The sequence below is a fragment of the Arachis ipaensis genome, chromosome B07 (assembly GCF_000816755.2).
Source record: "Arachis ipaensis cultivar K30076 chromosome B07, Araip1.1, whole genome shotgun sequence".
NCBI classification, from domain to species: domain Eukaryota; kingdom Viridiplantae; phylum Streptophyta; class Magnoliopsida; order Fabales; family Fabaceae; genus Arachis; species Arachis ipaensis.
The window spans coordinates 98,538,903-98,552,220 of NC_029791.2; the positions used below are offsets into that span (position 1 = coordinate 98,538,903).

At 37.6% G+C, this 13,318-nt stretch overlaps 1 protein-coding gene and 2 long non-coding RNA genes across 3 annotated transcripts; 1 reads left to right on the forward strand and 2 right to left on the reverse strand.

Annotated features, from left to right (window-relative positions):
- On the reverse strand, positions 2,872–5,253 carry LOC110264686. The gene is made up of 7 exons (XR_002350858.1): positions 5,061–5,253; positions 4,872–4,937; positions 3,887–4,787; positions 3,662–3,796; positions 3,414–3,526; positions 3,250–3,343; positions 2,872–3,164 (listed from the first exon to the last, which is right to left on the reverse strand). It is a non-coding gene; the product is annotated as an uncharacterized LOC110264686 (long non-coding RNA).
- Positions 5,877–6,474, reverse strand: LOC107608700. Its single transcript, XR_001612978.2, has 5 exons — positions 6,435–6,474; positions 6,282–6,347; positions 6,135–6,203; positions 5,985–6,059; positions 5,877–5,911 (listed from the first exon to the last, which is right to left on the reverse strand). It is a non-coding gene; the product is annotated as an uncharacterized LOC107608700 (long non-coding RNA).
- Positions 9,059–13,313, forward strand: LOC107609735 (probable serine/threonine-protein kinase At4g35230). Its single transcript, XM_016311756.2, has 9 exons — positions 9,059–9,588; positions 9,677–9,812; positions 10,718–10,851; positions 11,027–11,132; positions 11,335–11,420; positions 12,069–12,257; positions 12,447–12,617; positions 12,694–12,807; positions 12,887–13,313. Exons 1-9 carry the CDS (start codon positions 9,151–9,153, stop codon positions 13,133–13,135), a joined length of 1,623 nt encoding a protein of 540 aa, XP_016167242.1. The 5' UTR covers positions 9,059–9,150; the 3' UTR covers positions 13,136–13,313.

Consider the following 13,318-nt stretch of genomic DNA (forward strand, 5'->3'; position numbering starts at 1 on the left):
AAAGACTATTATGTCTAAAAGAGAAAAACATTGAGAATTGATCTGTGTATTAATTTTTTTTACGACTAAACTATCCATTTTTAACATTTTTAGAACTGATCTGGATAATTACTTTACTGAAAAATAAATTGAAACTGATTTATCTATTGAAATAAAATATTAGAGATTAATTTGTGTCTTAATTTTTTTTAGAAACTAAAATATCTATTTTTTAAAATTCTTGTGAATTAATTTAGATAATTATTCTAAAATAAATTACGGATCATTGTTAAGAGATGAGAAAAAAGCGAGAAAAAAAAAAGTGTACCTACGGACAGCAAGGTACGTAATTAGTGGTAAAAGTTAAATAGTGCTTGCAATTTTTTGTATATATGAAAATCTTTTAATACATTCTTTTGAGTTAAAAAAGAAAAACCTGACAATGAACAATACTGGTACGGAAAAATGGGAGAATTAATTAATAATTAATTAATACGGAAAAGCTCTGCAATATGCTTTACAAGCTCATTAAACAATAAAACGAAAATACGCGCTGCTCCACATACGTTGATTACACGCGCTATATAAGATCCCGCGTATATCTAACTACCAAATTTAAAATATTTGTTTCCTTCTTCGTTTTCGTTATTTTGAGATTTGGTTGTTCTTCTCGCGCGTCTTCCCTCGTTCTTCTCCATCGTTCTTTTCCTCTCCCTTTCTCACTGGTATGTTCTTCGTTTACGTTACTTTTTTCTCTCTCTGCAACTCGAGCTTCGTTTTCTATTTTGATTTGTTGTTTTCTGAAATCAAAGTTTGAACTCGTTTTGAAGATAATGGATCATTCCACCTCAGATTCTCAGTTGAATCCAGGCGAAGTGGATTATGAATTTGAATCTAACGAAGTTCCTGAGGTTTGATTTACATAATCAATTTTCTTTCAGTAATTTGTATAGCATTGTGTGGTTGAAAAATTGCTGAACATTGACTGTGAAACTAACACGTTAACATGAATCTGTCGATTCAATGTATTAGTTGTGATTAATTACCTGGAATTTATAGCAGACGCTCGGGTGTAGATCAGGTCTTTTTTTGGGTGTATTTTTGCTAGAAGTGTGGGTGTATCTACACTACTGGTTTTGTTATTTTAATTGAGTTGTTGTTGTTCAGGTGTATTATATCAGACATAATTGGGTGTGTTTTTAGTTTTTGACATGGTGTATTCTGCAGCCTGTGTATTTACAGTTTATGGCTTTAAAGGTCATTATGTAGTTGAGTTGTTGCGGTTCGGCTGTATCATATTAGGCATGATTGGGTGTATTTGAATCATATCTATGGGTGTATTCACAGTTTCTGACACGGTGTATTGTGCAGCCTCTCTCGGTTGTTGATGACGAGCTTGTTTCGAAGGTTGGAATAACCTTTACCACCCTTGAAGGTGCTGGAAAATTTTATATCTGGATCACCACTTCTGGGCAGGGATGAGAAGCACACAAAGGAGCGAGAGCATGCATTCATTTTTTAACAAGTATATCACCCGGAACAGCTCGCTTATTCAGTTCGTCAAACAATACGATAATTGCCTCGGAAGCAGGGAGCAAGCAGAGAGAGAATCAGATGCTGCAGATTTTCATACGGTCATACCGTGTGCAACGAAATCCTGCATTGAAGCTCAGTTTCAAGATGCGTACACTCATGCAAAGTTTAGGGAAGTCCAAGCGCAATTCAGAGGAAAGGCGAATTGCATCACCAGATTAAAGAATTCCTCTCTAGGCTATTCAGTATACGAAGTCGGAGAATAAGTTTCCAGCTCAATATTCAACAAGTTCGTGGTTACTTACGACTCAGTTGCAGCCGAGGTAAAATACCAATGCTTATTATTCGAGTCCAGAGGGATACTGTGCCGTCACGCACTAAGCGTGTTAAGCTTCGAACAAGCAAGCCAAGTGTCACCTAGATACATACTGGAACGATGGAGCAAGAAGGTAAAGAGGCGACACACACACATCAAGAGCAGCCACGACGAGCCACTAATGGAGCCAAGAAGCAAGAGGTTCGACCAATTGGTTTTTCGTTCGCAAAATATTTGCGAATTTGCCTCCGAATCGGAGGAGCTGACTGCAATTCTGCACCGTGCGTACGATAACGTCATGGCCGAGATGGAAGCATTAAAAGCCAAAAGGAAGGGGACATCTTCTTTATCCCACGAAGACGCCAACTTGGAATCCGTTAACGAGCTTCAAAGCCCGCCAAGGATTCAAACAAGAGGACGTCCAAAAAACAGGCTAGGTTCAAAGCTGGAGAAACAGATTGCAAATGGCACAAAGAAGAAGAAGACGAAAGTTTTAAGCGAGGTAAAAGTAATGTTCTTTAAATTTGTAGCGATTGAGTTTATTTTTCTCGTTAATAGGTTAGCTAATGTGTGAGTGTTATATTCAGATAAACCTGTTTGATGCTGCATCAGCGGCGCATTCAAATTCCAGCCAATATCAAGGACACGTTATGAATTATCAGTTCAGGGTACCAGCAGCAGGGGATAATTCTTTGGGTGTATAGTTTTATAGAATATGGGTGTAAAAGTACCGTTCTTTTGGGTGTATTTTTGTTCATTGACAATTTACATATAGACACATATATAGATTCATATAGAACAAAAGCTCTAAAAATTCGCAGGTTATGGGTGTATATTTGATTTGATGTTTTTCTTCATATTTTAGTAAATGTAATTCATACATTTTGAATACAGCACAGACAGTTTGGGTGTATATTTTACGCAATGTTGGGTGTATTATTAGACCTGCGTTGGGTGTAACAGTTTATAATTTGCGTTTATATATGCCTTGATTTTTTCCTTCATATTTTACCACCTGTAATACAGCTTTTGAATACATCACAGACAGTTTACCAGCACAGATAGTTTAACTATGGGAAAAAATATACATGGAATAGAAGTTGTTGATAAATGGCAAATATTTACATCATTTGTTCAATTTACAAACTACCCAGTAGTTGGATTACGCAGTTTCTATATCAGCAGAATTAATCTGACAAAACGGACTCAATAATACAGAGGATGGCTTCGACAGCCTTATAGCACTACTCTCCCTAATTGCCCGATATCTTTCTTTATTCATCTCACTGAATAGTATCCGGGAAGCATACTCCACTCTATAGTGGTCCACCTCCTCCTACAATTAAAAAGTATATTCTATTTAAACAACAATATTAATTCAGTAAAGTAATACAGAGTTATATAGTTCTAAAGACAGTTACCTGTGGCCAATTATCCCATTCATACTTCCCCTTTTTGATGTTTTCCGGCTCAATTAACTCCATCCACTTCATAACATAGATAGCGCAGTCATAGCTGAAAACGAAGAAAATAAATTACAAATCTCATTTACAAAAGTTTAATGTTCAGACTCACAAATTTATACCTTGTTTTTTGGCCTGATATTTTAACATATGATGATTTAATTTTCTTCTCGTTCTCCCCTTTCTACAGAGGTTCCCCGCCGGCATATGTTATCAATCTTGAAAATACATATCCCTTAAATAGCAAAACAAATCAGTAATACACCCGAATAAATGCACAAGATACACCCAACTGAATGGACAATATACACCCAACACAACTAACGAAATAGACCTAAATATTAAAGTAAAGAAGACAGAGGCAACTTACAGTGAATTTATTAATGTCCTTTCTCTCATCGCTTGGAGCTTTTTTGTGTAGCGGGTCAAGTATATGACATTTCCGCTTTGTTGTATTTATTAGCCATAACCACCAATGTCCCGAGTGGCAAACAGGAGCAAAAATCTGAAGGATTGCCACATTTCAACAGTGTGTTATTTTATTTGGCATATAAGTAAATAAGCGTACTAACAAATTTAGCAAACGAAAACTTACATATGGATGCGAAGTTAATTTTTTTCTATCTATGAAGGGAATGAAACTCGGGTAGGCTTCCACCCTGAATTTCTTTTTCGTTTTCGGTGATACGAATTCCCCCTTTGGGTGATCCGAAAGTGCCATGCACTGCAAGAATGGGAAACGAGAAATGAAATACTAAACTTACACCCAATGGAACGTGACAAATACACCCAAATCAATACAGAAAATACACTCAAAGTTCGTAGAAGTAACACTTACCACAATATCGGGGGGGAGACAGTATATTTGTTCTTGAAACCTCTTTTCATTTTTCTGGTTGAGGATGAGGCAGATGGCAGATACAATCTAGAAATATATGCCGAAATCAATTTTACATTAATAAGCATTGCAATTGACTTTGGTGTAAAAACATTAATGTTATTCTAATATTATCTGAGATTCTATATCACTTTTTGCCTGGAGGGATACAAGGTGCATTCTCATCAAAATGTATTCTCCTTGGCCAATCAGAGTGCCCATTTCCTCATACTCGTTAGTATTGCCATCTGCATCTTCCTTCAGTCTCGTCCCCCAGATGTAGCACTTTTGTTTCATATCATCCGTAATCTGATATAATCCCCCAGGAGTTTGAAACTTTGTAGAACTTTCTCCCCCAGTCTCCCTTTGAATTTGTGAACTTTTGTTCTTCCCCTTCGCCGCACTGCTTGCTATTTTTTGGACCAAATCGTCTAATTGTTCTATCAAATTTGCAGATTCAGGAGATTTTGCCCTTTCTGTCTCCTGCGTTGACGCCCCCTCCTGGCTTGAATCAGTCAATCCAAGGCTGAATGATGGCACCCCTGGATCTATTTTAGGAACATAGGATGCTGTCCGTGCCATCATCAACAGGGCAGCAGCGTCTTCTGCGTCTGGATGACTGCGTCATCATGTATAAGAATAAGAATAAGAATAAGAATATACGGATGATAAGCAAAGATTGATTTTAGTCTGATGAACTTACATTTTAGTTGGAGTTGGGGGAAGCGTGGGTGTGGTCTCTTGAAGTTGTTTGGGGGTTTCAGAAGTGCTGCACAGTTGCAAAAAATTAATCACGGCGTAAAAAAAACTAATCAGGAACAATATACACCCAAACTGTTAGCAAATATACACCCAAACTCTAAACAAATATACACTCAATACTATTTCTTACGTTTCTGTAGTCCCTTCAATCTGTAGCATATGTGTTGGTTCAAAATCTGTCTTAGTGGTTGTTTGGGATGCCGGCACAAAAACCTGAATCGGGACTCTAAACAAGAAGAAAAATGAAAGGTTAACAACGCCTTTGAAAATAATAAGGTTATAAGGTTGAAATATTATTGGAAAACTCACATTGCAAGCGCTTCCGACGGTGTCTGTTCCCTCACAACCATCATATTCGAATCAGACGGACTCAACCTAAAATACACCCAAAGAAATTCAAGAAATACACCCGAACAATTCAAAAAGAAGACAGCCTTTGTTTTTTTGAGAACTTACATACTTGCAGCTTTTGTTTTTTTTTCCTGCCTTTTTTTTCTTGAATAAAATAATAAAGGGCTTTTTTTTCTAAAAAAAATATATACAGAATTAGAAGTAGAAGGGTAATAGAAGAACAAAAGTAACGGTTATTTGAAAGAGAAATTACATGCTCTGTGACGGCTGGTTTACACTACTCTGTTCTGTGCGCCCTTGAGAGGAAGGACCATCACTTCCCAAGTTCACAGCCGGCATTCTAAAACAGATCTCATGTTATTCAGACAAAATAAGATACAGGTATAAAATACACCCAAATGAATGCACAAGATACAACCAACCGAATGGACAATATACACCCAACACAACAAACTTAATATCCCAACTTATTAAACAACATACACCCAACTTGATCCACAAAATACACCCAAATGGTTCCACAAAATACACCCAAATCATGATGACAAGATTTTATTAAATAAGAAAGCTTCTTACGTTTCAGACGACACATAGCGACCTTCTGTCGATCGCAGGTCAGCTTGGTTCTCCCTGCGAAACAAGAAACAATTATTAGCAAACAAAACACACCAAAATCTGAAATACACAGCCCAGCAAGACATACCCCTCTGCAGCAGATTTATCAACATTTTCCCTTAGCCATTCATCTAGTTCGTCACTTGATATTTCATATGTCTCACTACATTCATAAAAGAAGACGTTAACAAAAATAATTACGATGATAGACGGTAATATAACTTACGAGGTACTGTACCCGTCAAAGTATTGATCTTCTTTAGGAGGTGAATCCTCCACAACAACTTTTTTCTTTTTTGGTTGTGTTCTGGGTGGAAAAAAAAGAGTACCAATCAGAAATAAAAAATTAATTTTATCACAGAATATTATGCAAAGAAGTGCTTACTTTTTTGGTGTTGTTTTTGTTTTTTTCTTTTTCTTCTCCTTCTCTGCAGGTGATGATTCTTCGCTCCTATAAGTTAATAATAGACACTTTAGTTAATACACGAAATCTTTATAATGAAGCCAAAAGAAAGGAGTAATAATTTCAGGACATTACTCATCACTTGGTTCAGATTCAGATTCTGAATCAGAATCTGACTCCTCTTGCCTCTGCTTTCTTTTTCTGGAGTCCATTCTGGAAGGCAAACAATCATTATTTAGAACATATTAAAAATACACCCAAATGAATTCACAATATACACCCAACTGAATATACAATATACACCCAACGCAGCAAACGAACACACCCAGCTTAATAAACTACACACAACCAACGTGATCAACAAAATACACCCAACTCGAAAAAGAAATTACACCCAAATATGGTACTTACTTTTTCCCCTTTTTGCTGGGGTGTTTTCTTCCTGAATCCTCTGAGTCTTCTTGAGTCTCAGACTCAGAGGTAGAAGTGTCATTGTCAGTAGCTGTTTCTGTCTCCGAAGACGATGTTGGACTTGCCTTCCTTTTTTTGTTTTTTTTATTTCTTGTTTTTTTTCATTTTTTCTTTTTTTTTCATTTTTTCTCTTGCTCTTGTCTCCGCCATCTTCACAATCCCCTGAAACATTAGATATTTTAGCTAGCAGCATTCAGGTAAATAAAATACAAGCAACATATTATGTTTACTTACCAAAATTTTCTCTCTTTCTGCAGTCATTCTTTCCACCAACTGCTCCTTAGTCCAGTTGGCAATCCAAGGCTTTGGTGGTCTTTCAGCCCTCTTCTTGCCTTTGTTTTCAGAAAGATGAAAGTATATTATCATCAGGGCAAAGAGGCAGCCATCAATTGCCTTCTTCTTCTTCTCCTGGTAGTCTGTGATGCCCTTGATCATGAAGGTCAAAACATGCCCCCCAGTTTCTCTCCGATATGCCGTTCATCTTAAAAATTGGGGCCAGGTGCACGGGTGATATTTTGTTTATCGTCGTTGGCAAAAGGAACGCCATCTGTATGTAGAGGATGAATATCCTCTTGAACATCAGGCGTTCCTCTTCGTTGCCAACGCCGATTTCCATCATTTCATCGGTAAGACTTTTGAGGGTCTTACCCTGGAATCTTCTATAAATTATTTTATCATCATCAGAAAGTTGCTTATACTCAACTTTCTCAGGAAACAGATTTCCTACAAAAAAGAAAAACAACAAAGTATCAAAGTCAGTTCAAATACACCCAAGCATCAACCTTAAATACACCCAAGCATCAACTTAATATACACCTATAATTTTGAGCTAGTTACTCCATATATAAGAGTCAGATACACCCATTAATAACAGTAAGATACACCCACAGATATGATTCAGATACACTCATTGATAACAGTGAGATACACCCATAGATATGATTCAGATAATTCCATATATATCAGTCAGGTATCACTCAAACATGCTTCAATATCAAATTAATTGAGATCTCAGTAAGATACACGCATATATGAGTCAGATACACCCATTGATAACAGTAAGATACACCCATATGTAAGAATCAGATACACCCATTGATAACAGTGAGATACACCCATAGATATTATTCAGATACATCCATGTATATCAGTCAGATATCAGTCAAACATGCTTCAATATCAAGCTACATTACAAGTTCAAGCAGTATACACCCCCCAATCTACGGAATAAACCCCCAAAAATCAACAACAATAGCAGGAGAACTTAGAACAAGAACGTAGAACGACGTAGAACTTAGAAGAACGACGTAGAACTTAGAACAGTGTAACAAAGAAGCAAGAAGTAAACCCTAGAAGAACGACGTAGAACTTAGAACAGTGTAACAAAGAAGCAAGAAGTAAACCCTAGAAGAACGACGTAGAAGAAAAGTAAAATATACAGGAATCTTAACGAACTTACGTTGAGTATTGTTGCTTTGCTTCAGATTCTTCACGGAGAGTTTGATGGTATTTTGATGGAGGTTTCGAAGAACGATTTGTATATTTTGAACTTTGATTTTCGCTCGAAAATGGAAGGGTTTCCTTGTTTTCGAAGCGTTTTGAGAAGTGGAAGAAGTGGAAGAGTTTCCCGTACGTAACGGTTGTAGTGTTGAGCGCGTGATTTTGACGCGCCATGTTATCTCTCTTTATGCGCGTGGCTTCTATTTGAGCTGGGCCAATTTGTAAGCTTGTAAGCTTGTATGTGTAGCCCAGCCCTAATTAATAATAGCTTTTAAAAAGAGGAACTAATGGTTAGCAATTTAGCATTGATTGGAAATATTAGTAATAAACTAATAATTGCTTTCGGCCCAAGGGTGAGCTTTATGTTTTTGAAATATTTAAATATAGTGGAACCCAATCTAGAATAATTGGGTCTGGCGAGATTAAGAAAGTGGAGTTGCTTTAGATGTGTAAATTCGTAATGACAACAGACAAGAGCATTTAACTAACTAAAATGAAATTAAGGGGAAGATGTGGTGAGATGGAGGAGGGGTGCGAAAAGACAAAAATAGGGCTGAGGAAGAATAAAACGGACAACTGGTGTAAGAAAGAAGAGAGGAGAGAGAGCGACAGGGAGGTTTTGTCAGTGCAGACAGAGAGAGGACGAAGGAAAGAGAAGAGAGAGATGAGATGAGAGCTCCAATGAAGAGGAAAAGAAAGCTGAGCCTCTTTTCCTAATTATTTTAATTAATAAACAATATAATAAATTAATAACATCTCTCTCTTTCTCTCTCTTTCTCTCTCTCTCTGAAGCACACGGGTGGTAGTGCTGTCTGTCTGTGAGGCCCATCTTGCCTACTTGCGCTGTTCTTTTGTCTTCCTCTTCTTTTTCTCTCTGTGTATGCGTGTTTGGGTGTGCGTGTGTCTGAAGAAGCTGCTTCAAACACACTCACACCAACGGAAACATAACGGAGTTTACGTTATCTGCTTCCAACTAATGGGTTGTTGCCAATCTAATTCGAGCCGTCATAACTACCCTCATCCGCTTACGGTTGCTTCCTCCCCTAACGGCGCCAACAACAATAACAACAATAACACCGTTGTTACTGGTGCCTCCGCCGCTGCCTCTGCCGCCCTAGACGTCCCTCCTTTCTCTGAGTTCTCCCTCTCCGACCTCAAATCGGCCACCAACGGCTTTAGCTCCGATCACATCGTCTCCGAGAGCGGCGACAAAGCCCCCAATGTGGTCTATAAGGGTCGCCTCAACAATCATAACCGACGTTTGATTGCCGTCAAGAGATTCTCCAAATCGGCATGGCCCGACCCCAAGCAGTTCGCTGTACGCGCCACAAAAGAACCAATTTATTCTCTTTCCTTTTCATTTTTCTTTGATTCGTTTGATTTGAGTTTTTGATTCATGGCTGCAGGATGAGGCTTGGAGTGTTGGGAAATTGAGGCACCCTAGGCTTGCGAATTTGATTGGGTATTGCTGTGATGGGGATGAGAGGCTTCTCGTTGCAGAATACATGCCCAACGACACTCTCGCCAAACATCTTTTTCATTGTATGTCCCTTCTTCTTCTTCCTTTTTGCGATTCATGTGTTTGAAGAATGCTTACTCTGCTTTCTTACACCTGAAACATGATTGATTGTTCCCGGGTTATCTTTTCCTTAGGACCTGGTTTGCCCTAATAGACTGCAACAGTTTCTCCTTACTAATTCATTGCGTTAGGATTCGTAAACTAGCCGAGCTTTTGTGGCAATGTTCAGATTTCGCTATTCTATAGTGTCTTTGGTTTAGACTTCAGAGGAATGAAAGAATTTTGCTTCTTTAGAGTTGAGATAACATTGCGGATAGAATTACCTTGTCTTCCATGTGTTGTTCTGGAAATGATATTTATGCCCAGAGATTGATATATACAACTACATATTTTCTTTAACTTTTTATCTTGTGACAAATTCTTATTCTTTTGCTTCTTATTCTTTTTGTTTCGGGGTAACGTATAACAATACAATTAGCTACTTACCTTCTTATTCGTAATTGTCTCTTTCATAAGTCATGCCCACTTCATTCTTTGATTGAATTGCTCAAACTAGTGAATTGGGCATCCATTCTCTGCAATTTACGTGTAGAAGGCTTGGAGCCAGATTCCACAACTTTTTCCTATTTGAGCCATTTAACTTATTTATAAGCAGTTATCCTCACATATCGACCTATATTAGTTACTGTGAAAAGAACTCAAGTTTTATATCTTGTTCTGAAGTTTTGATTTGTGAAATGTTATTTCTCCAAGATTCCAACTTATGCACGATTTACTGCTCATGATATATTTTAAGTATCATCTTCACAAATGCACCTTCTGTATTATTTACGTATTTTTTGGTGCTACTTTCTGCATGAATTCATTGAAACATGGATTGTCTATTACTCTAGGTTAACCCTGCAATTTTTGTCCCCATCCATTATAGGGGAAAATCAGACAATTGAGTGGAGCATGCGATTAAGAGTTGCCCTGTCCATCACACAAGCATTGGATTATTGCAGTAATAAAGGTCACCCATTGTACCATGACCTGAATGCCTACAGAGTGCTATTTGATGAGGTACTATATGGCAATTCTTTGTTCTTGCTCTTCTGAGGTTGACAGTTTTTTGTGCTATGACATATATATAACTGATAAGTGGTTCCAATGTTTGTGGGTTGGAAACTGCTATGTCTTGCTAAGTGGCCATCTGTATTCTGAAACAAAATTTGACAGGGTGCTGATGTTTTTGCAGAATGGTGATCCGAGGATTTCATGTTTTGGGCTGATTAAGAACAGTAGGGACGGCAAAAGTTATAGCACGAATCTTGCTTATACCCCTCCAGAGTACCTGAGAAACGGTTGGTGCCTATTTTCTGTAATGTTGTATTGCATAATATATTTTGTTGCTACATAGCAACATTACTTAAACTTTAGACATACTAATATTATCATAAATAACATGTAAGGAACTCAAGTTAATAATACTATATATGATGATGACATAGATTACGTGGTTGGTGTTTTGTAATTTCTGGTGACAGCTATGATGTGTCTTTTCAGGGAGGGTGACTCCAGAAAGTGTAATCTTCAGTTTTGGAACTGTGTTATTGGATCTACTAAGCGGCAAGCATATCCCTCCAAGTCATGTACGTATTCTTTAAAAAAAATGTAAAGTTCTATTTAACTCTTGAATATTGATCTTTAAATGATTTAGTAGTTCTACTAATTATTAATGCCATTATTATGGTAAGCAACTTTATTCCCCTTCCGCTGCACAAGTCCAATTCATCAACTGCTAATGGAAAATAGATTTTGTTTCTTGACATAATATTTCTGCATCCATGATTAAGCAGTCAGGAGTTAAATCATTGCCAACTCAAATCGTTGATAATCAAATAAAAATTTCTGCACAAGGTAAAAGAGGATGAGTGCATCATACTTTAGGCCCAAAAAGATCTTGTTTATATGGGTATCTCTTTCCTGTGTCTTTGCAGTTGTCTTAAGCTCTTAGCTTGGTTTGGCTCTTGACAACGTGAATATTATTTAAAATAGTAAAAGAAAACAATAAATGGCCTTTTTAACATTTTTTTTTTGGTATGCCAGAAGTGAATAGGCTGCAAAACTTTTGGTTGGAAATATTAGCACAAGGACCTGGAATATATCCCTTTTTTTTTCAGGAAAAATATTATACAATTGCTTCATTCTGCACTTTTTCTTCTTCAATCCATTGGATATGCTTTATATATGTTTATTTTCCATATAATTTAGCGGATGATTATTCTTTGTCGATGCAGGCTCTTGACATGATAAGGGGTAAAAATATTCTACGTCTAATGGATTCACACTTGGAGGGAAACTTTTCCACCGATGAGGCAACTGTGGTTTTCGACCTTGCCTCTAAGTGCTTGCAATATGAACCTCGAGAACGGCCCAAGATCAATGACCTTGTTACGACTCTGTCCAGACTGCAGAATAAACCCGATGTGAGCCTCTTTTTATTCTTTGGGCTGTCCATTGTTGTGTGATTGGCATCTTTCTAGTAATTTCTTTGGGTTGCTGTCACCTGGAAGAAGGAAAAATATGTGCTTTTGTGTTCTTAACATACAATTACAACTAATTGATTGCACTGGCGAGGATGTTAGGCTAACAGTTAGAGTCCCTTTTGTTCTCAGGTTCCATCATATGTCATGCTTGGCATTGCAAAGCACGAGGAAGCACCAGCACCGCCAACTCCCCAGCATCCTCTATCTCCAATGGGTGATGCTTGTTCTCGCATGGACCTTACAGCTATTCATCAGATATTGTTGATGACACACTATAAAGATGATGAAGGAACTAACGAGGTACTTAACTGAAAATACACGAGTTTTCTATTGTTACGGATGTTAAACTAAGTCTCTCTTCGTTCACATGTTTTAGTTATCTTTCCAAGAATGGACTCAGCAAATGAGGGATATGTTGGAGGCAAGAAAGCGGGGCGACCTGGCATTCCGTGATAAGGATTTCAAAACTTCAATTGAGTGTTACTCCCAGGTATGATAAAAAAGGTTATATTTGAAAGTTCAAGAAGTGTACTTGTTGGTATCATATCGATTTGATTTAAATCATGCAGTTCATTGATGTGGGAACCATGGTTTCCCCAACCGTTTATGCGCGGAGAAGTCTTTGCTACCTGTTTTGCGATCAACCGGATGCTGCGCTGCGAGATGCAATGCAAGCTCAGTTGGTCTATCCGGACTGGGCGACGGCATTTTACATGCAGGCTGTTGCACTGTCCAAATTAAACATGGATAAGGATGCAGCTGACATGCTGAACGAGGCCGCTTCCTTAGAAGAGAAACGGCAAAGAGGAGGGAAATGATGTTAGCTTCATAACCTTTCATTGTATTAGCAACCAAAACGTGTGTATACTTCTTAAGTTGGAAGTGGATTTCATTCGTGGGAGGAAGAACGATATTTCTATTCGCGTAAGCTGCTGTGCCTGTTTTTTCCCTCCTCCATATTATATTATATAATATTTAATTGATTCTTACAGTGTACATGT